Source organism: Tribolium madens, unplaced genomic scaffold (assembly GCF_015345945.1).
Source record: "Tribolium madens isolate multiple individuals breed KSU strain unplaced genomic scaffold, Tmad_KSU_1.1 Scaffold_97;HRSCAF=244;Tcas5.2_LG3a, whole genome shotgun sequence".
Taxonomy (NCBI): Eukaryota; Metazoa; Arthropoda; class Insecta; order Coleoptera; family Tenebrionidae; genus Tribolium; species Tribolium madens.
The window spans coordinates 4,603,274-4,629,845 of NW_025401069.1; the positions used below are offsets into that span (position 1 = coordinate 4,603,274).

Below are 26,572 nucleotides of genomic sequence, written 5' to 3' on the forward strand. Positions count from 1 at the left end.
TTGCTACTTTACTTATTTGTAGAACATAATATTGTGGAACTTCCTCCGTTGAGGTTTGTCAAAGAAACTTCAACTTCCGGTAATCTTTTAATGGAAGCGGTAGTTGTTGACGTTTCTGAAAATTTCTTTACTCCTGAGGAACAAGATTTGCGAACTGAAGCCGACGTTGAAGAAATATATTCAATAACGGACGAAACTGGTCAACTGGTGTCGAGTCTTACATCTGAGAAACTCAAAATTGATGTTTCAACATCAAGTGGTGACGCTCCCAAGAGGCCTCCAAGAAAATCGGATTCACAGAAGAGCAACTCTTATTATAGTTTAACCAAAAATCTGTCATTAGAATCAGGAGCCGGTGAGGAAAGCCTGGCGGTAGTTGCTGACTTAGACACGGAGTCTTACGGTGAGTACGAGAGTGCTATTAGTTCAGAGAAATTACCGGGACAAGATCGGGCCTTCCAAGTGGCTGCAATTACCGAAACTACCAGTCTTCCTGGAGATGATATCGAATCAAGAAGACCGTTAACTCCACGTACCACTCATGAAATCGGTTCAGATTTGAGAGTCAATAGAAGTGAAAGTCAAGAGTTAAACAGGAGTGCAAGAAGACGGTCATCTCAAAGCTCGGACGAAATGTCGAAAGACGGATTAATGAAAAGACCACCAAAGAAGACCAAGAGTTTGGATATTCCTGATGATTATCAAAGAGATATTCAAGGTGAAGAAGGTGATGGTTTAGTTATCGATCCTGAAGTAAATGCGGCTAAACAACTCGAACTTAAAAGAGAAGAACTGCAAATAATCGACGACCTGAAATTATGTATATCGGAAATACAGCAAGGTTTGCTTGCAGTCGAGGAAGAATTGTTTGTGCAAACCACTCTTAAGTCAACATCAGCTACCGCAAAACAAAGTTTAGACACTTTAAGCAGCATTTTGCAACCATTCAGAGACATTCAAACAGTTTTGCAAACAATAGTGCAAGAAGAACACAAATCGGAAATATCAGCTGTTGAGCTAATCGCTCCACCGATTTTTGAACTACAAAAAAGCTTGTCGGTTGTAGAAAAATGTATCGAAATGCAAGGCAAAGAACACACCCTAATCCAAAAAACGTGTGCCAATATCCTCGATACAACTGGGCTACAATTACAAAAGAGTTTGCAACTGATTGAATCTTTAACTCTTCTGGAGAAAGAATTGGACACTACTAAAATTTCAGGACGAATGACTCCCTCAAAAATTATACAAGAAGTTTGTATTACGATCAGAGAAATTCAAACAGGGCTACAAAGTGCGGACGAAATTTTACAAACCAAACACAGCGAAAGTTCACAGAAATCTTTTGAGAACGATTCGAGTACAAAAACACTAAAGAAAGACTTTATGTCATGTATTGAGAGTCTGGCTAATGACCTCCAAAACGGAGTGAAAAATATTCCATATTATGAAGAATTAGATCCACGTTTCCGAGAATCGTCCAAGAATATATTGGACAATCTTTCTGAACCAATAAGGAATTTGATGAAAGAGTTGTCCAACATTAGTAAATTGTCAATTAGACATTCCTTGGAAAGATCTTTAGAACAAGAATTGAGACTAGCACTAATTGACAAATTATCACATCCTCTAGCAGAATTAGTAAACGTAATAGACGATTTGAAAAAAACGAATTCAGGCGATTTCCGATTTAGTGAGATTATGGAAAAAAAGACGATTATTGACGATTCTGTTGAAAAAATCGTTCAGTCTGTGAAAACAATAAAAGGAAAAATTCAACCTGGGACTATAATTGAACAAGATAGTCCTGAAGTAACTTCACAAGACATTGTTAAAGACGTGTTTGATCAAGTGAGCCAAATTGTACTCAGTAACATCACTCAATCAATCGAAGATCTTCTTTTCAACATAGAATCTGCCCAAAAAGTGGTTACTGATACTGTCATTTTAGAAGCATTGAGGCAAATTTCGACACTACAAAAGGATTTAGCCACCACTATAATCAAAGTTTCTCAAATAAAAATGGAACCGACGCTTAATGCTATCGAAAGTTTGGCTCAACCACTTGACGTTTTAAATAATCAACTGACGGAAATAACGCCAACCACAGGAAGGGAGGTTTTAGACGACTTTATTGCTTCATTGAATATCCTGGAAGACAGTATAATAGTAGATGAAGAAAGGCTTGAAACTATTGATTTGTGTATCCCATTTTCGATACTCCGAGGACGAACAAGTGAAGTTCGCGAAAACATTTGTAGCTTAACTGAACACGGGACAGTCCCGGAATCATTATCCGAAGATTCCAAAGAAGGAAGTGTTGTTGTTATTCTTGAAGAATCTTCGGAAACAGTAGTGCCAACAGCATTATTGGAAGACACAAGACAAGCAATTTCGTGTTTAGAAAACGAGACTAGAAATATTTCTAGAGACTTGGCTGTACCTCTCATGAGTTGTCTGAGAACTCTTTTAGAAGTCACAGGTGAATCAGCTTTAGAAAAGAAAAAAGAAGAGTTAACTCTAGATGAACGAATAGCTTTACAAAATTTTGTGGCACCTCTTGAACAAATAGAAGACGCTCTTATAGAAGCACAAGATGTACTAAACGAAACGCCAGGAGTTTCCCAAGAAAGTGACAAAATTCGACTAATACTAGAACACATTCAATATAATGTTGCAGTGATGCATCAACAGATCCTCGATGAAGTTATGTTCTTAGAACAGCTGCAACAAACACAAAAATGTAGTCTGGATGACCTGAAGAGGTCCATAGCTAATGTTCTCACATTACCGATAATGCAAGAAGCACCACAATCCGAATTTATAGCTTCTGCAGCTATTGGGAAGGCAATAATCGAAAATGTTTACGAATTGGAAAAATGTCTTGCTACACTTTATCAAGGGACAATTGTCGAAGGAGTTGAAAAAATCGAGCCGGAATTGTACCAAAAAGCCTCGGAAGTTGTGGAATGTGTGGAAAAATTGACAAATCAACCACATTTCATCGAAAGGAACGAATCTGCAATCACTGCACAAGACGTAAACGAATTGAAAAAAATTTCAGATTCGTTACGAAAGCTTGACGATAGTGTTTCAAATATTCAACAGTTTGAAGAACAGAAAAAGAAAGTTTTTGCTACCCTTAGATTGCCTCTTTTGAGTCTCAATGATTTAGTCTTGGACATAAAACACGAAACGTTTCAGAGATACGTACCACAAATTGAGGAAACGATAGGTGATGCTCTAGAAGTGTTAACAATTGAGCAAAATCGTGGAGACATTACTCCTGATCTTTTAGAACCTTTGAGTTCTTTAGAAACAGTTTTGAATGAAGTTAAAGCAAATGTTCGTGTTATTGATCAAAAACCCTTGTCTTTAAAAAGTTTGCACATGTCTTTAAGCCATTTATCTGATAAAGTTAAAGAATTGAATGCGCATACTGGTCTAAAGTATATCTTGAAATCGTTAAGATTTATGTTAGCAGCTTTTGAGGAAGCTTTGAAGAATGTAACACCTTCAGCAAGTGAAAATATTATTGTCACTCTTCAAACTTTGCAAGAATCTTTAAGTGTTGTGGAAACTAAACATCCACAAATTGGAGAAATACGTGAAGAGTTATCACTTTTATTAAATTGTGAGGAATTATTTAAACTTGACTATTCAGAATCGCGGCAGTTAGAAAATGTAATTAAAATAATGCAAACTGTTTGTGATGGAGATAACTTAAAAACCAGCGTAGAAAAATTAAATATGGAAGTGAAATCATTAAGTATGTCTCATCGATCAATCAAAATCGTTGAGCACCTACAAAAAGTAGCATTTCTTCTTAGCAAAATCGTAATCGCTGAAGCCGCCAGCCAAGAGAAACCTGAAATTTCTGTGATAAATCAATTTAGTGATGCTGTGACAGGTTTAATGACTACAGACATCAAAAAACTTACGACTGATCGAAAATTATTATTTGATGAACTTCGATATACACTACCGGTCTTAAGAGACAACGCACAAAATGTTCCTTTAGATGAATTTGAACAAGAAATAGTTAAACAAGCAACAAATGTGGTATCGTTAGTTTCGGATTACATAAACAATCAAGAAAATGTAACAACTGAAAAACTCTTACAATGTGTTGGTCAGACAAATGACACAGTGAAGACACTAAAAAATAATAAGGATTTAATAAAAAATATCTGTGTTTTGTATTTTAAAACAGTGAATACTTTGCAAAATATTAAAAAAGAAGAAGATCAGAGGAAAGAGGTACAATTGCAATATATTCAGATGGTTGCTGATTCGGTTCAAGGTTTTGCAAAGCACATTGCAACAATTAAGTATTCTAATGTTGATAAAGAAAAAATTCTGTCTTTACAAAAGTCGCTCTATCCTTTACAAATGGCAGTCAACGATTTGAGTCAACTAAAATTAGCGGCTAGTGATTTAAAATTTCTTGAAAATATTGCAAAAATAATGACTGATCTTGATACATTTGTGTCATCAAAGTTGGCAGTCACTGAAGAAATTTTAACCAAAGGTCTTCCGAAAAAAGAAGATATTATTATTTTGTTAAATATTCTTAACAAGGCGGTGAAATCAGTTGAAGAAAATTCTCCGATTAGAAAAATCACACATTTGTTAAACTCATTAACTGAAAATATGCCTGACTTTGCTCAACAATTACAACAAGCATTTACCAAAGAAGTTAAGACTGAAATAATTAATAAACAACTAATTACACCCTTGAAGCAAATTGAAGAAAAGTTATGCCAGCAATCACAAATTGATCTAAAACAGAATTTAGAGAAAATTCAAGAAAGTTTGATCTGTTTTAATGACATTCTTCAAGAAGAATTAACTGAAGATGAAATTAAATTTGCTGAAAACATTAAACTTTATATTGATGAGTTGAAAAGAATTAGTGAAACTGAAGATTTATCAGTTTTAAAAGAACGTGAAAATAATTTAATCCAAACAGAATCTGCTCTCGAAGTGCCTCATTTACAAATTTTATCACAAACTCTGTTGGCTACAGGGAAACGAATACAAGAAGAAATTGAAACACATAAAGCAAAACAAGTGGAAGAATCACTTAACCCAATGCAAGAACTTGTTTCACCAATTAAAGAAATGCAAAGTAAACTTGAAACTTTACAAAATATGGATTTGCCTGAAACTGAAAAAATTCAAGGCCTTTTGTGTGAAGTTCAGAAGTTGGAACCAATGGTTCTGGAAACAACTTCTCTTTCGCCTTCTGATATTTCACTAGTCGGAGCTGAAAAAGAATTATTATTAGAACTAAGTAATTATATTTCGTCTCAATTAAGTGAACAAAAATATGAACAAGTTGCTTTTAACAATTTGTCAAAGAAAGTAGAGGCACTGAAAACAACACCAAGTGATAATGAAAAATGCTTGAAAATCTGCAAAATAATGGAAGCTACAGTTCAAAGTATCGGCGAAATTGTGAAAATGAAAAAATTCGAAGAAGCTGCCAAAGTAATTAAGTCTATGGTAGAAAAATTGGAAATTCTTCGAGAAAGCATTATGAAAATTGAAGGGCAAAGTGCGACAGCTGAAAAGAAAGCGGCTGTAACTGAATTACAGAAATCTGTTCAAGCTGTTGAAGGAATGATTGGAAGCAATTTGCCTCTTATTCTTCAAGCAGAAGAAAAAATGGTCGTCGATGCAGCAAATAATACTTTGAAAGAACTCAACAATTACATGGAGCCTCAAGGGGAACAAAAAGCTACGGTTGAAACTGTCAAAGCCGTGATTGATGATTTGCGTTTAGCGGTTGTAATTCTCCCTAAAGAATCTAAAATTAAAGAAACGATGGAACATCTGGAAGATACTGCCAAGAATGTTATTAATTTAATGGAAAATGTCCCCGTACCGGTTGAAACTAAAGTTAAAACAATAAAATTAGTTAAAGACATGGAAGAGAGGATCAAAAATATTAACAAAAGTCAGTTGTCTAAAGAAAAACAGGAAATGTTGAATAAAATGACACTCACTACTGTTAAATTAGTTGAGCTCTTACAAATTGTTAAAGTTGAAAATGAAGTAGAAGAGCATGCTGTTTCCCTACTTCATGATTTATTGCAAGAACTAGATGATAGTTTCAACTCTAACGAAATCAGTGATGAAATCAATCCAAAGTTGAAAATCTTCAAGGCCTGTTTGGAAGAAGCTCAAAAAGATTCGCCACTAGTAGAATTCCCCGAAATTCTTGAACTTTTTATAAGTCACTTGGAGAAATTCGTAGTTAAAAGCATCGAAGAACCGTTGCCTTGCATACCTCTTACAACACTACAAGACACTTTGCAGTCATTACAAGAATCAATTTCTACAGCAGAAGCAAAACCCGAAGATAAAGCTACTAAAATATTAATCACGGAAATGCAGAGACCTCTTACGACTTTGCTATTTGTCTCTGGTAGTATTTTAGAAGAAAGAAAAGCAAAGTTATCACAAGACGATTTAAATCACATCACTACAACTTCGGAGACGATTGAAGATTTGAGCAAAATCATTGAAGCAGGAGACGATGAGATGGACAAAGCGAAAATGTTAGAACACCAAGCTGACAAACTGAAAGTTCTACTGGCTAGTATTAATTTGGAATCGCAAATCAAAGATTTGATAGAACCGCTACAAGACGTGCAAAACTGTGTTAAGAAAGCCATGGAGAAAGCAATAATTAAGCAACAAGAAGAAGCAGTGCAAAAAGAGCAAATTGTGAAAAAACTTGCCAAATCGTTTAAAAATTTCAAAGAGTGCATTATTCATTTTGTTGAAAATAAACCGACAAGCCCTATTTTCACTGTTTTACAAGAACTAGACAAGCCGTTACAAGCTGTTATTCAAGCTGTGAGTGAGGTGGAAAGTACAAAAATGACAACTCAAGACTTAGCAAAGCTGAAGGAACTGAATGCTTCTTTAGAACGCGCAGCTGATGTTCAAGACGACATAAGTGAGCCTTTGCTAATATTAAAAGAAACGCTATCTACTATTGTGACTTCTCAAGAACAAACTGTTGATTTGAATACTTCAAAAGCCGAACAAACATTCCTTCAATGTATTTCTGAACCGTTGGAAGAACTTGACACGGCTATTGGAGTTACTCAGTTAGTTTTAGAAGAACCCAAATCTAGCGAAACTGAAACACTACTGCACAAAATAAATACATCAACTATTGGTTTGTTGAAATTTGCAACTGTGCTAAAAAATATTCCTCACGGTAATTTGAAACTCTTGGAAAAGCTTGTAAACCCATTTTATGCTCTTCAACGGCAATTATCGAAATGCGTGGAAGCACGAATTTTAGAAGAAGAGTTCTCAATTTTGAACACCATTGAATCATCTTTTCAAAATATTTTGGAAATTGTTCAAAAAACTGATGATTATGAGAATTTTGATATCAAAGAATTGTCTCAACCTCTGGATGGCATACAGAATACAATAATTAGTGTCTGCAATAAAGCAGTTTTGATCGAAGTGCCTGAAGGTCAAGAATCCGTATTGCAAAAATTATTAGAACCATTAGAAAATGTTGTTAAGGCTGTTATCAGTATCCAAACCGAATTATCAAACAAAAATTCTTTGCGGAACATGTCACAACGCATTAAAGAGAAGTGTAAGGAAATAAATCAGAAATTGGATAATGCAGAATTAAAAGACATCGCAAACCTTGTGCATTTAATTCTAGATGATTTAAAAAATATAGAATATGAAGAGGCTTCAATAATTTTGGAAAAATCAAAACCTTATTTGGAGAAAATTGTTGCTAAAGAAGTGACTGTAAGTGGGCCTATTAGCGATTCATTAGTACGATTTAGTACTGTCTATGCCGAAATAGTAAAAATGAATAAGGCGGAATTAACTTCTACAAACATCTGTAAATTGTTTAATTGTTTAGAAAATTTGACAAATGTTTTTACAACTGAAATTAAGGTCAATGTGGCACAGATGTTAAAAGAACCATTGAAACAGATTGAACATAAAGTCGCTTTATTGGCTTCTCAAGTAGAATCCTGTCCAGAACCAAAAACAGCAATAGTGTCGTTGGCTGAAATCACTTTACCATTACAAGAACTAGAAGAAAGTGTTCAAAAATCGGAAGAAATGATATCCGAGTCAACAGAAGAGTTATCTCTAAGACAAGAGACTTTACAAAAAGTTAAAGAACCCTTAGAAAAACTATCCATTTTGATGACTTCTGTGCAAGAAAATCTACAAACTCCCCAAATAACCGAACTTGAAAAACAGCAATTAAAGGAAGCTCTTGTTTGTTTTAAGGAGAATTTGGAATTGATAAAATCGGCACCGGTGACTCACGCAACTATCATTAATCAGCCTCTGGAAGCCTTGACAGCTAAAATTGAAGAAGTTTGGGAAGCTACAGAAAAAGAACAGATGGTTGAAGAAGAAGAAGAAGAAAAATCAGCAACAAGCGAACCAATTATTAATGAATTTAAATCCGAAAATCTTACTGTAATTCAAAACTTTGGAAAATCTTTAACTGATTCGAGAAATGTCTTAAGAGAATTTATCAATAAAGTAGGAAATGTAAAAGACCATGAAGATTTGATTGCTTACGAAGAACTTGATGACGGTTTCTTGTTTCTTTTTGAAAGTTTACACAATTTGGCTAATTTAATCAATAAAGATAAAGTACAAGACTTAAATCTGCAAAACTTAGATATTTTAAATACGACAATGAAAGAGTTTATGACTTTTACTAAACAACTTAAGTTAGTAGAAGACTCTTTAAATAAACCTGAAATCCACAAAATGAAAAATAAACTAAGTCATTCTTTTGCACAATTGAGAAATAAAATTGAAGTTCTTATAAAATTATCTTCGGAAGTTAAATCATTGCAACTAGTTGTAGAGCCACTGAAATTAATTATTTTGAAAATCGATTATATTGATAGTAAAATAGAAAAAATCGAACTTTCGAATCTTCCTACAACTAATATTAATAAAACACCAGTAGAAAATTTGTGTAATGAATTAAAAACTCTAGAAACCACATTCTTGTCTTCAAATATAACACCAAAACTAGCTACAGTAAGCATCATCGAAACGCAAGGATATTTAACAAATTTTGTGAAAGCTTTAATACAAACTGAAAAAGACTTCAACATTTCAGGAAAAGACATTCCAGTAGAAGTTACAGAAAAAGTAAAACGAATTAAAGAACCGTTGAACAAATTTTCGGCAGTTGTTGTTGAACTCAAAAATTTAATTGGAAAGCCGCAGCTGAAAGAACATAGTAAAAAATTGCAGCAAGCAGTAATAACACTAAAGGAACAAACTGATCAGTTGCTAGAATCGATTCCACAAAATGAGACTCTGTCCCAACGGACGAGAGAGTTATCAGCGAAATTAGAAGAAATTCAACAAAGACTTATAACTGAGGAACAGTTAACTGTAAAACAAAACACACAAATTATTAAAGATCTTGCAGAACCTATCATTACTTTATCACAAGCGACATGGGCACTAAGTGCGCTAATAGAAAAACAAAAAATATTACCCCAACAAGGGGTATTAAATGTTGTGGATATGAAAGACAGTGTAGTTTCGGTAGTAAGTGCGTTACAAGAAACTGAAAAACATTCCATTGAATTATGTAAAGAAATACCAGAAAATGTCAAAACTACGATAAGTCATGTTAAGGAACCTTTAGAAAAGTTGGCGGCGGTCATTATGAACATAAAAGTAGCTGCAGAAAACGAAAAAATACAAGAAGTGGATAAATCCGAAGTTTGCGACACTTTGAAGGCCACAGAATTGAAACTAAACCAAGTGGTGGTAAAAGTTACTGAGTCTAAAATGCTACAAGAAGTTGAAACACCGATTAAAACACTTACCTTAAAGTTAAAAGAACTTGAAAATCGAATAAGAAATGAAAAACCTGTTGAAAAAGCTGTTTTGTCTCCTATAACAGAATTAGTTAATGAAATAAAAACATTAAAGGCAGAGTGCAAATCTGTAGAAGGTGTTTCTCAGAAGGGTATCATCGACATTACTGAAATAGAACAAGAAGTAGAAGCTTTAGAAAATGTTATAGTAAGTTGTGAAGATAACAATTTGACCGAATTAGAAAATTTGAAAGAACCGTTAGAAAATCTGCGCTTGGTGGTTGAAGAAGTTAAAAACAGTCTTAATAAACCTGAAATTCAAGAACCTCTCAAAGCTAAAGTAGCGAAGAGCTTGGAAAGTGTAAAATATGAGCTAAACCAAGCTGCAGAAGCTAAGGTATCAGAAGTAACTTCGCTTGCTGTTAAAAAACTTTCGGCGAAATTATCGGAAATTAAAGACGTTATTGAAGCAGAAAAGACAAGTTGTGAAAAAGTACGTGAAGCGACAAAAATAATTCTCCAGCCTGTCGGTCAGCTCAAGGATCAAATACAGAGTTTGCGAATTAGTGTTACTGATCTAAAATCCACTCCTCAACAAGCCATTTTGAACATTATTGAAATCGAAAATGATTTGGTTAACTTACAAGATGCTTTCACTGATTCTCAACAAATGTCTCTTGAGGAAGCTGAAAAAATAAAACCAGAAGAATTAGAACAGATTGAAAGTTTGAAACAGCCTTTAGAAAAATTCGCTGCTGTTGTGGTTGAAATAAAAAATATTGTCAACAAACCTGAAGTTCTCGAACAACAAAAATCAAAAATGAAAAAAGCAATACAGGCCTTAAAGTGTGATTTAGAAAAAATCACGCAAATAATACCGGAAGTAAAAAGTTTAGAAACTTCACTTTTAGCAGCAAAGCAGCTTTCAGCTAAATTGACACAAGTAGAAAAATTAATCGAGACTGAGGAAAAACCAAAAGTGGTGTCCGAAGAAATTAAAGTAATTTGTGGATCTCTTATTGACCTAAAGCAAGAAATTCAAGCCTTGTATTTAGATATTAATGACGTCAAATTAACTTCACGACCAGGAGTATTAACTATTGTAGAAATTGAACAAAACCTTTTAAACATCGAAAATGCTTTAGCTTCCGTAAAAAATATGCCCAAACCACTGACAGAACAATTGATTTGCTTGAAACAACCTCTTGAACTACTTTCCTCAGTAGTTGTCGAAATAAGAGGAACTCTTAAGAAACCTGAGAATATAAAACAGAAAAGCCCAAAAATTTATAAAGCAATACAAGCATTAAAATGTGAATTGGATAACGTTTCAGCTGTAGTTTCTAAAAGTACATCTTTTGAAACTATGTCGGTTGCTGTGAAGGAACTCTCAAGTAAATTATCAGAAATAGAAAAGTCAATAGAAGAAATGGAAAAAGAAGAGTTGAAATTAAAGCAAGCTGTTGTTGAACCAATTACAACTTTGTCTGAAGAATTAAAAACTTTAAAATCTGAAATAAAAGAATTGGAGACGATGCCTCAGCAAGGCATTTTGCAAGTTGCAGAGTTAGAACAAAGTCTTGTTAATTTGCAAGAAGCTTTGATTAGTCCTGAACAAGAACAACAAGTGGCGATAGAAGCAATTCAAAACGTACAAGCCTTAAAAGAACCTTTAGAAAAATTAACGGCAACTGTTATAGAAATGAGAAGCGCTGTTAACAAGCCAGAAATCCAAGAACAACAAAAACCTAAAGTAAAACAAGCATTAAAAGCGTTAAAATGTGAGCTAGAGAAAGTATCACAAGCAATTCCGGAAGCAAAGCGTTTAGAAACTTCTTGTGTGGCAATTCAACAATTATCGGCAAAATTATCAGAAATAGAAAAGCAATTATCGGAGAAGCCAAAAACCGAATCTATAGTTTTGTATCCTATATTTAATTTAAGATCAGAAATTCAAGCTTTGCAAGCAGATGCCAAGGATTTAAAACTTACGCCTCAAAGGGGAGTGTTTGGAATTTTAGAAATTGAACAAAATTTATTAGATTTGCAAAATGCTTTAACAGAAACTGAAAAACTCACAGTTGAAGAAAGGCAACTTGTAGAAAATCAATTAAATTCTTTAAAACAGCCTTTGGAAAAACTTTCAGCTGTTGTTGTTGAAATTAGAAGTGCTATTAACAAACCGGAAATAACAGAACAACGACCAAAAGTTTGCAAAGCAATTACCGTTTTGAAATGTGAATTAGATCGGGTTGTTCAGATAATTCCAGAAATTGAAGCTTTAAAAACTTCTATTCTTGCTGTTAAACAATTATCAGCTAAATTATCTACAGTCGAAGAGATGTTACAAAAAGAAGAACACTCACCACAATATTCTGAATCAATGTTAGCCGTTCTACAACCTGTCACCGTTTTAGCAGAAGAAGTTAAAGCGTTACGACTAGAAAGTCAAACAGCAGCTACATCTCAACAAGGAGTCTTAACTGTTACAAAAATTGAGCAAACGCTGATAAATTTACAAGATGCTTTGAAATCACCTATTGAAGAGAGTGGGGAATTGACCATTCAAGCTTTACAACAAATGGAATCGTTAAAAGAACCACTTGAAAAATTAACAGCAGTTGTAATAGAAATGAAAAGTGCTATAAATAAACCAGAAATACAAGAACAACAAAAACCAAAAATTGAACAAGCTGTCATGGCGTTAAAGTGCGTATTAGATAAAGTGTCTCAAACGATGCCGAAAGAAAAAAGTTTGGAAACTTCGACAGTTGCTATAAAAGCGCTTTCTGCTAAATTAGAAGAAGTAGAAAGTTCAATAACACCTAAGGAAGAAGAAGAAAATCGAGAAGAATTTTTAAAAATAATTAACGCTATTCTTAATCCCATTGAATTGCTTTTAGAAAAAGTAAACGTGTTAAGAAGTAATGTTCAAGATAAGTCGCTGGTAGCAGAAAGTGTTTTAAATATTATTCAGATTGAAGAAACGTTGGTGCATCTTCAAAAAGCTGTAACTTCGAGCGTAACTTCATTTAAAGAAATTTCAAACAATGTACTTAAAACATTTAATGAAATGCAAGCAATAAACCAACCCTTTGAAAATCTTGCTCTAGTTGTTGAAAATATAATAAAATATATTAACAAACCTGAAGGACTTGAAGTTCAAAGAGTGAGCATCTGTTCGGTCATTTCTGCTCTACGATACGAATTAGAAGTCCTGTTAGGAAACATTCCAAAAATAAAACCTTTTGAAGCTATATTCATCGCAGTCCAAGAAATGTTATCTAAGTTGACCGAACTTGAGAAAAAGATGTTACAAAAACAAGTTACTTCATCCCAAGAAGCTACTCTTAAAAGTATTAGCAACGTTGTTGAAGAAATTAAAACTCAGCGGACGGAAACTAAAGAAGTGGCAACTCCACAACAAGGCATTTTAAGTACTGTTGAGTTAGAACAAAGTCTGATTGATCTAAAAGAAGCTTGCATTATTGTTGAAGAAATTCCATCTGGTGATGTTCAAAGTCTTATTCCCGAAGCGACAAAAAAAATCGAAGCATTGAAACAACCTTTAGAAAAATTATCCGCTGTCATTGTTGAAATCAAGAATGTAGCAAGTAAGCCACAAGTTCAGGAACACAAACCAAAAATTGAGAAAGCAATACAAGCTGTAAAATGCGAATTGGAAAACATAACTCAATCGATATCAGAGGCAAAAAGTGTTGAAATTTCACCAATAGCTTTAAAACAACTCTCTGCCAAAATAACAGAAGTTGAAGATTTAATGACAGTTGAAAAACCTAAGGAGAATTTAGATTTTCAAGCAATAAATGTTCTAGTTGATGAAATCACAGCTTTGCAAGCTGATATTGAAGATTCAACTGTTCAATTTGAAACAGGAGTTTTAACTATTGTTGAGTTGGATGAAAATTTGCGTAACTTCAGGGCAGCTGTAGCCACCTGCAAAGAAATTATAAATGATGAAGTTTTAGTAGCCTTGGAACAAATCGCTACTTTTGTTGACTCTCTGGAAAAGTTTTCGTTTGTCATTGTGGAAGTAAGAAGTGCAGTGAATAAACCTGAAGTACAAGAAAAACTCAAACCAAAAGTAAAAAATGCTTTGCAAACTCTCAAGTCTGAACTGGACATAATTAATCAAAAATTACCCAAAACTGAACATGTCAAAATATTAGTTTTGGCTATAAATGAACTTTCTTCGAAATTGTCTTTTGTTGATTCCAAAATTAAATTCACCGAACAAAAAACAAAATCAGAGTCAGAAGTATTGAAAATTATGTTACAACCAATTATGGACCTTTCGGAAGAAATTACAACATTACAAGCCGATATTAAAAATGTTGATGTAGTTCCTCAACAAGGAGTACTTAGTGTGATAGAATTAAAACAAGAAATTCTTAATTTGCAAGAAGCTATCCTCACTTCTGAAGAGTTTTCGTCAGAGGAAGCTACAACTGTATCTTCAGAAGCATTGGACCAAATTAAGTCTTTGCAAGAACCTTTACAAAAACTTTCTTCAATCATAGTAGAGGTCAGAAATGTTGTTAATATGCCTGAAGTTCGCGAAGCAAAGAAACCGAAAGTCAAAAAAGCACTTGCAGCGCTGAAATGCGAGTTAGATAAAGTGTCGCAAATCATACCTGAAGCAAAAATTTTGGAAGTTTCTTCTGGAGCAATTCAAAAACTATCATCTAAATTATCAACCGTTGAAACATCAATAGAAATAAATCAAGAGTCTTTTGAACAGAAAGAAGTCGTTATTCAACCAATGTTACAATTATCTACAGAATTAAAAACATTAAACGCACAAATTAAACAAGTTGATGTTCCTCAACAAGGTGTTCTATCTGTTGTGGAAATTGAACCGGAATTATTGACTTTACAAGAAGCTTTAGGGGCTATTGAACCAGTTGCTGAATTCAATGTAGATCAGCTGAAGACTTTGGCAGAACCGATGGAAAAACTCTCTTCGTTAGTTGTAGAAGTACAACATGCATTGAATAAACCAGAAATTCAAGAACAACAGAAACCTCGAGTAAGTGCAGCATTACGTGGCATAAAATATGAGTTAGAAAAAGTTTCTCAAAATATTCCGAAACTAAAAGAAGCAAAAACTACCCTATTAGCTATCGAAAAACTTTCTGCTAAGATAACAGAAGTTGAGGATCAGATGAACGTAGATGAAAAGTGTAAAAAAACGGAATCAGAAGTAATAAAAATTATACTTCAACCTATTATGGATTTAACGGAAGAAATAGGAGCATTACAACAAGATATAGACGACGTCAAAATAATACCAAAACAAGGGGTCCTTAGTGTAATTAAACTAAAAGACGATCTAAGTTTCTTTCAAGAATCGTTAATTACTTCAAAAGAATTTTCTTCTGAAAGTGTTTCAAACATACCTTCTCAGATGCTGCAAAAAATTGAATCTTTAAAAGAACCAATAAAAGCACTTTCTGAAGTGGTAGTAGAAGTTCGTTGTGCTCTTAAAAGGCCAGAAATTCGAACCGAAAATAAACCCAAGATGAAAAAAGCTTTGCTAACTGTAAAATATAAAGTTGAAGAAATTTTGGAATTGAAAATACAAACACTGGAAGTAATAGCAAATCCTCTAAAACAACTTACAAACAAGATAAATGAAATTGTGGAGTTGATAGATGCGGAAGAGATACCGACTGAAAAAAGTTTAAAACTGAAAACTAGTCTAGTAGCATTATTGGAAGAAGTAAAAATTTTAAAAGCCGAGAGCCAAAATTTAAATCTGCAACCGCAACAAGGCGTTGTAAGTTTGGTAGAAATAGAAGCTAATTTAACTAACCTTCAAGAAACTTTAATCCATTGTGAAGAAAGTGCTATCGAAGAAGCTGAAATTGTACAGATTGAATCACTAAAGCAACCACTTGAAAAGTTATCCGCAGTCATAGTTAAAGTAAAAGAAACTTTAAATAAACCAGAAATTAAAGAAAAAGAGCACAAAGTGTCTGAAGCTATTTTAACTTTGAAAAGTAAAGTGGACATAGTTGCGCAGAAAATTTCCAAAGCCAAACCTCTACAAACATCAGTTGTTGCTTTAGAACAGCTTTCGGCGAAATTATCTGAAATTGATACAAAATTAACCGAACCAAAACAACAAACAAAAACTGAGTCAGAAGTAGTGAAGATGATGTTGCAACCTCTAATGGACTTATCTGAAGAAATAAAAGCCTTAAAAGCAGATACCGAAGATTTGAAAATAGTGCCTCAGCAAGGACTTCTCAGTTTGGTTGAATTAGAGCAAGAAATACAGAAATTACAGGAATCTTTGATAAGTTCTGAACAATTTTCTTCCGAAAATGTTGCCAACATAACACCTATTGCTTTAAATCAAATTGAAGGTCTTAAGGAACCATTGGAAACATTTGCTGCTGTTGTTGTAGATGTAAGGTGTGCTATTAAGAAACCAGAAGTGCGAGAAGAGAAGAAGCCAAAAGTTAAAAAAGCACTATTGGCGTTACAATCGGAGTTGACAAAAGTCACTCAAATAATTCCAGAAGTAAAAATGTTGAATTCCTCAACTGTTCCATTAACGAAACTCACACTCAAGCTTGGTGAAATAGAAAAAATTATAGACATGGTTGAGCAAGCACCTCAGAAAACATCACAGCTTCAAAAAGAGTTAATTGAACCAATGTCTGGACTGGTTGAAAAATTAAAAACTTTACAAACTAAAATTAAAGATGTTAAAATTGCTCCACAACAAGGTGTCGTGGGAGTAATAAAGCTGGAAAAAACCTTGACAGACTTACAAAACACGTTAAATGTTTCTGCAGAAGAAGTTGAAAGTGTAATTCCTGAAACAGTCAAAACTATCAAAATTTTGAAGGAACCAATAGAAAAACTTTCAGCTCTGGTTGTAGAAATAAAGGAAACGGTCAATCAACCAGAAATCCATCTTCAACAAAAACCAAAAGTTAGTAAAGCCTTGTTGGCCTTAAAATGTGAGCTAGATAAAGTTATTCAAACTTTACCTGAATCAAAGTCTTTAGAAACATCAATCGTATCTATGACAAAGCTTTCAGCCGAGTTATCAGAAATTGATAATTTCATTAATTTACCAGAAATTCCAACAAAAACTGAATCGGAAGTAATGAAATACATACTTCAACCAGTTATGGATTTATCAGAAGAAATAAAAGCGTTGCAAACCGATGCAAAAGATCTAAATTTACAATGTCAGCAAGGTGTTCTTAGTGTTACAGAAGTTCAGAGAGAAATTTCTGATTTACAAGAGGCCATAATTAGTTCAGATCAACTTTCTTCTGAACAAATCGCCGCAATAACACCTGAAGTGTTGCAGCAAATTGAAGCAATAAAACAACCGATAGAAGAATTTTCTGCTGTCATAATAGAAGTCAGAAGTTCTCTTAAACAGCCAGAAGTTCGAGAAAACTGCAAGCCAAAAATCAAAAAAGCACTGACAAGTTTGAAATGTGAATTGGAAAAAGTGACGCAAATAATTCCACAAGCAAAAATGTTGGAAACGTCATCAGTTGCAATTAGCCAACTTTGTGCAAAGTTAACAAATGTGGAACAACTATTAGATCAAGAAAAACCAATAGAGGAACCTTCACAGCTGCAGGAAGCAGTCATTCAGCCCGTCTGTGCTTTTACTGAAGAGTTAAAAATATTAAAAACAGAAATTGATAATGTAAAACTAGTCCCACAGCAAGGTATCATAAGCATTGTAGAAGTCGAAAAAGATTTTTTTGCGTTACAAAAAGAACTTGTAAATTTTGAACAAAGTGGAGATATTTCTGGTGAAACAGCTGGTGATGAAATTAAAATTTTAAAAGAGCCTCTGGAAAAACTCACAGCAGTAGTAGTGGAAATGAAAAATAAATTGCACAAACCCGAAATACGCCAAGAACAAAAACCTAAATTATGCAGAGCCCTGAATGCTCTTAAATGCGAATTAGAAAAAATACCACAGAAATTACCCGAAACAATATCTTTGGAATCTACTATTGTAGCCATGAAGAAGCTTTCTGCGACAATCTCTGAAGTCACAGAAATGATAAATCTACCGGAAAAACCAAAGAAAACAGAATCGGAAGTTATCAAGACAATGTTGCAACCACTCATGGACCTTTCTGAAGAAATGACAGCCTTGCGAGCGGACAGTACAGATTTAAATTTGATACCACAACAAGGAGTTCTTACTGTTCTTGATTTAGAACCTGAATTAGTTTCGTTGCAAGAAGCTTTGATAACGTCGGAGTCATTTTCGTCTGAAGAAGCGGCAAATATAACCACACAAAATTTAATTCAAATCGAAGCCTTGAAAGAACCTCTAAAAGAAGTTTCCGCTCTTGTGATAGAAGTAAGAAGTCAACTTAAAAAACCAGAGATAATAGAACAGTGTAAGCCAAAAGTAAAGAAAGCCCTTGAAGCTTTACATTGTGAATTAGAACATGTAATGCAAATAATTCCTGAAGTAAACATTTTGAAAACAACTTCTGCTGAAATTGAAAAACTTTCAGGAAAAATAATTGAAGTCCAACATTTAATTGAACAAAGTGACAAACGGAAAAATAAATCAAAAATATCCGAAGTCCTTCTTGAACCTATGTCAACTTTAATTGAAGAAGTAAAAGTGTTACGAGAAAAAACTCAAAGTTTAGAAAAAACTCCTCAACAAGGGATACTCAGTGTAGTAGAGATAGAACAAGAAGTAGCTTCTCTACAGGAAGCTTTGCTTGCTTCTGAAAAATGTGAAGATATCACTAACTTACCTTCTGCAATCATAGAAAAAATTGAAGCATTGAAGGAACCCATAAAACAACTTTCTGCTGTTGTGGTAGAACTAAAGTTTACTACAACTAAAGCACTAATTGAAGAAAGAGAAAAAGAAAAAACGCATAATGCCTTAATGGCATTAAAGTCTCAACTAGATGAAATTAAACCAGTGCCAATTGAAACGAAAACTTTGGAAATTCTAACTCTTTCTTTCAATAAATTATCGGCAAAAATATCAGAAATAGATAGCAAAATTGGAAAAGAAGACAAGCAAACAAAAACAAACAAACTACAGCTTATTCTTCAACCTGTCTCAAACTTAGTAGAAAATGTAAAAGCTTTAAAATGCGAGACTAAAAGAATAGAGGAATCTGCCCAGCAGGGACTGTTGAGTGTAGTTGAAATTGAAAAAGACCTTTTGTCTCTACAAGAAGCAATTATGGATTCTAGTCACTTAAAAGTAGAAGAAATTGAAAATATGCCTTGCAACGCTTTGGAACAAATTGCCGCTTTAAAACAACCACTTGAAAAACTATCATCTGTAATAATTGAAACAAAATCTGCAGTTAAAAAACCTGAAATACAAAAACAAGAAAAACCAAAATTATCTAAGGCTTTGTCTGCCCTTAAGTGTCAGTTAGAAGAAATATCGCACAGTATACCTGAAGTTAAATCTTTACAAATGTTAAGAACATCTGCTAAAAAATTATCAGCGACTTTATCCGAAGTTGAAAACAAAATTTGTGAAAAACCTAAGAGAGAAGATTTACATCTAACAGAAATGGTTCTTCTTCCGGTGAAAAACTTATTAAAAGAAGTAAAAGCACTTCAAACTGAATGTATAAAAATTGAAAAATTACCCCAGAGAGGTGTTTTAAGCGTGGTTGATCTTGAAAAAGAACTTCTAGTTTTGCAAGAATCTCTATTAAATTCTGAACAAACGTCGATTGAAGAAAGCCAGACTTTACCTTCTGCCACGGTGGAGCAAGTAAAATCTTTAGGAGAACCTTTGCAGCAATTAACAGCTATTGTTATTGACCTAAAAAATGTTACACACAAAGCGACATTACAAGCACAAAAACCAAAAGTGCAAAAAGCTGTATTGGCCCTAAAATGTAAGTTGGAAGAAATTCAGTGTATTATTCCAGAAGTGAAATCATTACAGAAATCGACTAATGCTGTTCAAAGTCTCAAAGCAAAATTATCAGAAATTGCAAGCAGACTGGAAGATAAGCAAAAATTGGGTGAAATTATCCTTGAACCAGTTACTAACCTATCAAACGATCTTAAAGCTTTACATGCTAAAGCGGTAGATGTTAAGTCAACCGCCCAACAAAGTATATTGAGTGTCACAAAAATTGAAAAAGAACTATTTTCTTTACAAAGTAGTTTAACTGAATCCGATACTCTGATTTCTGAGACAACTGAGAATATATCACCTGAAACATTGACACAAATAGGCACCCTGAAAGAACCATTAGAGAAACTTTCAGCTACTGTTGTGGAAATAAGAAGTATTGTTGAGAAACCAAAGGTAATCGTGAAACAAATACCAAAGTTACTGAAAACTTTTCAAGCTTTAAAATGTAAACTAGATGAAGTGTACCAAAAAGTTCCTGAAACTAAAGCTTTACAAAAGACTCTAATTGCAATCAAACAATTATCAGCAAAACTTTCAGTGGTTGAAAAAGAAATGGCAATTTCACCAAAAAATTTAACAATTTCTGAACTTGTTTTAGAACACGTTATTACTCTAGCCAATAGTGTTCAGTCTCTTAAGGCAGAATGCAAAGACATTTCATCTTCTAAACAAGAGGGTGTTTTGGGTATTACCCAAACAGATCAAGATCTACAAGAATTGAAAGAAAGTATTATAGAAACAGAAAAATTATCTTTTGAGGAAACAGAAGATATAAAACCTGAAGTTTTAGAAAAAATACACTTGTTGGCAGACCCTTTGCAGAAACTGTCTGCCATTGTTGTGACTGTAAAAGATTCAGCAAACAAGACAGAAGTGCAAGAAGTACTTAAACCTGAAATAAAAACGGCAGTCAAAGCTCTAGTCGGTCAATTAGAAGAAATTAATCACGTAATTCATGAAGCTAAACCACTACAGGCAACATCTGTAGCTTTCAAAAAACTACAGTCTTCATTATCCCATATTATCGAAGAAGTTAAAGAAGAGAAACAACCTAAAAAGTCAATTGATTTGAAAATTTTGACTCAATGTAACGCACAGTTTGAGGACGAAATATCTTTACTGGAAAAACAAACAGATTTGGACACAAATGTTAATACGCTGTTAAAAGACCTCATTTCACTTAGGAAAGTTCTAAAACAGTTTAATTCTGTCTTAGTGGAATGCCAGAATATGCAAGATATTGAAGTAAATGAAAAAATTTCCGGAAAAATTGATTCACTAAAAGAGCTGTATGACAACGTTATTGTAGAAATTGTAAAAATTAATTCGTCTCCAGAAAAAACTGCATTGAATGATATAAAATTAGTCGGAAATCAATTACAAATATTTGGTGCAGAATTAGAAAAAGTTGCGACTGTTTGCGACTCAAGCCCACTTGAAAACTTGCTTTGCTCTGGATTTAAAAATTATTCTGAAAGCATTACTAATGCTGCAAGGGCACTGTTGATACAGACAAGACTCGATCTTTCAATTCTCAAAGGAACCAAAGAATCATTAAATAAAATGAAAGGACAGTTTACGGCAAATACCAAAATTAGAGAATTTGAGGAAAACAATCAAAACACTGAAGCTCTTCAACTGCAGGATCTAAATGGTCCTCTCCAAAAGATGTTTGATACGATTTCAGAAATAGAAAATCTTAAAGGCCTACTAGATATGAAAGATTTAAATAAAAAGGACGAACACGATCTGAGGGAACTAAGAGATCACTTACACAATTTATCTTTAATCATATCGGAAATACCTTATTTAGAAATATTTAGCAACAATTTGAATAATGTTAAAAAAATTGCAACCGTAATCTTAAATGAAAAAAATCATAACAAATCTGTCGGAATGCTTAAGGAATCTTTAGAACTGCTGTCTAATCAAATAACTAAAATACAAAGCCGTATAGATAATGTTACTTTTGAATACGTGATTGATGAAGATGAAAATCAAAAAAACAAAGAAGAAGCTGAAAACAAAGTTAAGGAGCAAGTTGGAAAAGAAGATAAAAAGGGGGCTGATGCAGAAGTTAAAGACAAAACAGAAACAAAGGGTAAACAGAAAACAGAAAAGGAAGCTAAAGAAGAAACTGAAATCAAAGCCAAAGAAGACGCTGAAAAGAAAATTAAAAAGGAAGCTGAGAAAAAAGCTAAAGAAGAAACTGAAAAGAAATCGAAAGAGGAAGCTGAAAAGAAGGCGAAAAAAGAGACCGAGAAGAAGGGTAAAGAAGAACCCGAAAACAAAGCTAAAGAAGAGAATGAAAAGAAACTTAAAGAAGAAGCTGATAAAAAAGCTATAGAGGAAGCTGAGAAAAAAGCTAAAGAAGAAGCTGAAAAGAAAGCGAAAGAGGAAGCTGAGAAGAAGGCTAAAGAAGAAACCGAGAAAAAGTCTAAAGAAGAAACTGATACTAGAGTAAAAGAAAAAGCTAAGAAAAAAGCCGAAAAGAAAGCAAAAGAAGAAACTGAGGAGAAAACTAAAGAAGACGTCGAGAAAAAAGCTTATGAAGAAACTGAAAAGAAGGTTACAGAAGAAGCTGACAAGAAGGCCAAAAAGGAAGCTGACAAGAAAACTAAAGAAGAAGCTGAAAAAATATCCAAAGAAGAAGCTGAAAAGAAAGTTAAAGAAGAAGCTGATAAGAAAGCTAAAGAGGAAACTGAGAAGAAAGCGCAAGAGGAAGCTGAGAAAAAATCTAAAGAAGAGGCTGAAAAGAAAGCGAAAGAAAAAGCTGAGAAAAAAGAGAAAGAAGAAACTGAAAATAAAGCGAAAGAGGAAGCTGAGAAGAAGGTTAAAAAGGAAGTTGAAAAGAAAGCCAAAGAAGAAGTTGAAAAGAAAGCGAATGAGGAAGCTGAAAAGAAAGTTAAAGAGGAAGCTGAGAAAAAGATTAAAGAAGAAGCTAAAAGGAAAGCTAAAGAAGAAGCTGAAAAGGAAGCTAAGGAAGAATCTGAAAAAAAGGCTAAAGAGGAAGTTGAAAAGAAAGCGAAGGAGGAAGCTGAGAAGAAAGCCAAAGAAGAAGCTGAAAAGAAAGCGCAAGAGGAAGCTGATAAGAAAGCGAAGGAGAAAGCTGAAAAGAAAGTTAAAGAGGAAGCTGAGAAAAAGGTTAAAGAAGAAGCTGAAAGGAAAGCTAAAGAAGAAGCTGAAAAGGAAGCTAAGGAAGAATCTGAAAAGAAGGCTAAAGAGGAAGTTGACAAGAAAGCGAAGGAGGAAGCTGAGAAGAAAGCGCAAGAGGAAGCTGAGAAAAAAGCTAGAGAAGAAGCTGAAGAGAAAGCTAAAGAGGAAGCTGAAAAGAAAGCGAAGGAGGAAGCTGAAAAGAAAGCGAAGGAGGAAGCTGAGAAGAAGGCCAAAGAAGAAGCTAAGAAAAAAGCTAAAGAAGATGCTAAAAAGAAAGCCAAAGAAGAAGCTGAGAACAAAGTCAAAGAAGAAGCTGAAAAGAAAGCGCAAGAGGAAGCTGAAAAAAAAGCTAAAGAAGAAGCTGAAGAGAAAGCTAAAGAGGAAGCTGAAAAGAAAGCAAAGGAGGAAGCTGAAATGAAAGCAAAGGAAGAAGCTGAGAAGAAGGCTAAAGAAAAAGCTAAAAAGAAAGCTAAAGAAGAAGCTGAGAAGAAGGCTAAAGAGGAAGCTGAAAAGAAAATGAAAGAGGAAGCTGAAAAGAAAGCGAGGGAGGAAGCTGAGAAGCAGGCTAAAGAAAAAGCTGAGAAAAAAGCTAAGCAAGATGCTGAAAAGAAAGCCAAAGAAGAAGCTGAGAAAGAAGCCAAAGAAGAAGCTGAAAAGAAAGTGAAAGAGGAAGCTGACAAAAAAGCTAAAGAAAAAGCTGAAAATAAAGCTAAAGAAGAAGCTGAGAAGAAGGCTAAAGAGGAAGCTGATAAGAAAATGAAAGAGGAAGCTGAAAAGAAAGCGAGGGAGGAAGCTGAGAAGCAGGCTAAAGAAAAAGCTGAGAAAAAAGTTAAAGAAGATGTTGAAATGAAAGCCAAAGAAGAAGCTGAAAAGAAAGCTAAAGAAGAAGCTAATAAGAAGGCTAAAGAGGAAGCTGAAAACAAAATGAAAGAGGAAGCTGAAAAGAAAGCGAAGGAGGAAGCTGAGAAGAAGGCTGAAGAAAAAGCCGAGAATAAAGCTAAAGAAGATGCTAAAAAGAAAGCCAAAGAAGAAGCTGATAACAAAGCCAAAGAAGAAGCTGAAAAGAAAGCGCAAGAGGAAGCTGAGAAAAAAGCTAAAAAAGAAACTGAAGAGAAAGCTAAAGAAGAAGCTGAAACGAAGGCTAAAGAGGAATGTGAAAAGAAAATGAAAGAGGAAGCTGAAAAGAAAGCGAAGGAGGAAGCTGAGAAGAAGGCTAAAGAAAAAGCCGAGAAAAAAGCTAAAGAAGATGCTGAAAAGAAAGCCAAAAAAGAAGCTGAGAAAAAAGCCAAAGAAGAAGCTGAAAAGAAAGTGAAAGAAGAAGATGAGAAGAAGGTTAAAGAGGAAGCTGAAAAGAAAGTAAAAGAGGAAGCTGAAAAGAAAGCGAAGGAGGAAGCTGAGAAGAAGGCTATAGAAAAAGCCGAGAAAAAAGCTAAAGAAGATGCTGAAAAGAAAACCAAAGAAGAAGTTGAGAAAAAAGCCAAAGAAGAAGCTGAAAAGAAAGCGAAAGAAGAAGCTGAGAAGAAAGCGAAAGAAGAAGCTGAGAAGAAAGCTAAAGAAAAAGCTGAAAAGAAAGCTAAAGAAGACTCTGAAAAAATAGCCAAAGAAGAAGCTGAAAAGAAAGTGAAAGAAGAAGCTGATAAGAAAGCTAAAGAGGAAGCTGAGAAAAAAACCAAAGAAGAAGCTGAAAAGAAAGCGCAAGAGGAAGCTGAGAAAAAAGCTAAAGAAGAAGCTGAAAAGAAAGCTGAAAAAGAAGCTGAAAAGAAAGCGAAAGAGGAAGCTGAAAAGAAAGAGAAGGAGGAAGCCGAAAAAAAAGCGAAAGAGGAAGCTGAGAAGAAGGCCAAAGAAAAAACCGAGAGAAAAGCTAAAAAAGATGCCGAAAAAAAAGCCAAAGTAGTGGTTGAGAAAAAAGTCAAAGAAGAAAGTGAAAAGAAAGCGAAAGAGGAAGCTGAGAATAAAGCTAAAGAAGCTGAAAAGAAAGCTGAAGCAGAAGCTGAAAAGAAGGCTAAAGATGAAGCTGAAAATAAAGCGAAGGAGGAAACTGAGAAACAAGCTAAAGATGAAGCTGAAAAGAAAGCCAAAGAAAAAACTGAAAATAAGGTTAAAGAAGAAGTTAAGAAAGAAACTAAAGAACAAATTGAAAAGAAATTGAAACAGAAAACAGAGCAGGCTACAGAAGAAGCCGACAAAAAGAAAGGCAAACATGAAGCTGAAAATAAGGCTAAAGGGGAAGCCGAAAAACAATCAAAAGAAGAGGCAAACACCAAATTTAGAGAAACTAAAAAAGTAGCTAAAGAGGAAGGTGAAAAGAAGGTAGAAATTCAAAAAGAAAAAATTCACACAGAATTTAATAACCACAATAACGCTCAGAGTAATGGTGAATGTAGTACTTACAAATCCCAATCCTCAATTCAGTATAAAAACGAAGTCTGTAACGGTGAAGACAAATTAGGATTCGAAATAAAAAGAAATAAACAGTTTGAAGGAAGAACATTTTATGACGACAATCTGGAAATGTTTAAACCTCAGAGTTATCATGGACCTAGATTTGCCGACAGGAAACCAATTTTCAGCACAAGCTTAACAGATCGTTCGGCTACTGTCGATTCCAGAGTAAAACTTACTTGCAGCATTATCAATGCTGAAAATGTAACCACAATGTGGTTGAAAAACGGAAAAACCCTAACTCAGACCGACAAATACGATATTTCATTTTCCAATGGGTTGGCATCTTTGGAAATATTGAACACCACTATAGAAGATTCAGGCGAATACAGCTGTATAGCCAAAAATGAACACGGCGTAAGTACAACATTCGCCAATTTGAAAATTTTAGAAGCAATTGACACCACGGTATCCCCGCCCACGTTCACAAGACCACTGAAAGATTCATACAAGATTTCTGAAGACGAATTAATCCTTGAATGTCGAATCAGGTATTCGCACTCTCACAATATAAAGTGGTACAAAGATAGCTTCGAGCTTCAAAGTGGAGGAAGATACAGACAGAGTTATTCCGCAGATGGAATTTGTAAATTATCGATAAAAAATCCTGAGAAAAGTGATACTGGGAGGTACACTTGTAGGGCAGAAAATGAGTTATGGAGCGACCAAGTCTCTCACGAAATTAATTTTACATCAAAGGAAGATTATGTTGCGGAAAAATACAAAACGAAAAGTATTCTCAAGGGACCCCGTGATCAACACAAACCCTATTTTGCGGGAGTTCTGACGGACCATTTGGTACCATCAGGAGGAATAATGGCTCTGCAGGTGGAAATTAAAGGCCCTGCTGAAATCACATGGTTTAAAGAGAGCCATAAGTTACCCAAAGCGTCTTCACGACATCGAACCTTTGAAGAACGTGGAGTTCACACTCTTCTCATCCCCAACGTGACCGAATTCGAAGCCGGGAAGTACACCTGCAGAGCTTCTAATATCTTTGGACGAAGTGAAACTAGTTCTTACGTGCAAATTATCCACCCATCTTCAATTCGCGATGGAAAACCAGCAATGTTTCTCTCAAGACCTGACACTGTAATGACTGTAACCCCCGAATCGGACATTGTAGTCTCTTTTAGAGTTACTGGAGATCCAAAACCATCAAGTAAGAAAATGA

General features: G+C 34.3%; 1 protein-coding gene across 2 annotated transcripts in view; it reads left to right on the top strand.

The window, feature by feature from the left end:
- The window catches only part of LOC123015027 (titin-like), a 65,016-nt gene that overhangs the window by 12,244 nt on the left and 26,200 nt on the right, over positions 1-26,572 (top strand). For both annotated transcript variants that reach the window (XM_044414440.1, XM_044414441.1), the window contains exon 11: positions 23-26,560. In XM_044414440.1, coding sequence (XP_044270375.1) covers positions 23-26,560 — 26,538 coding nt within the window. The remainder of the gene's footprint in view (positions 1-22; positions 26,561-26,572) is intronic.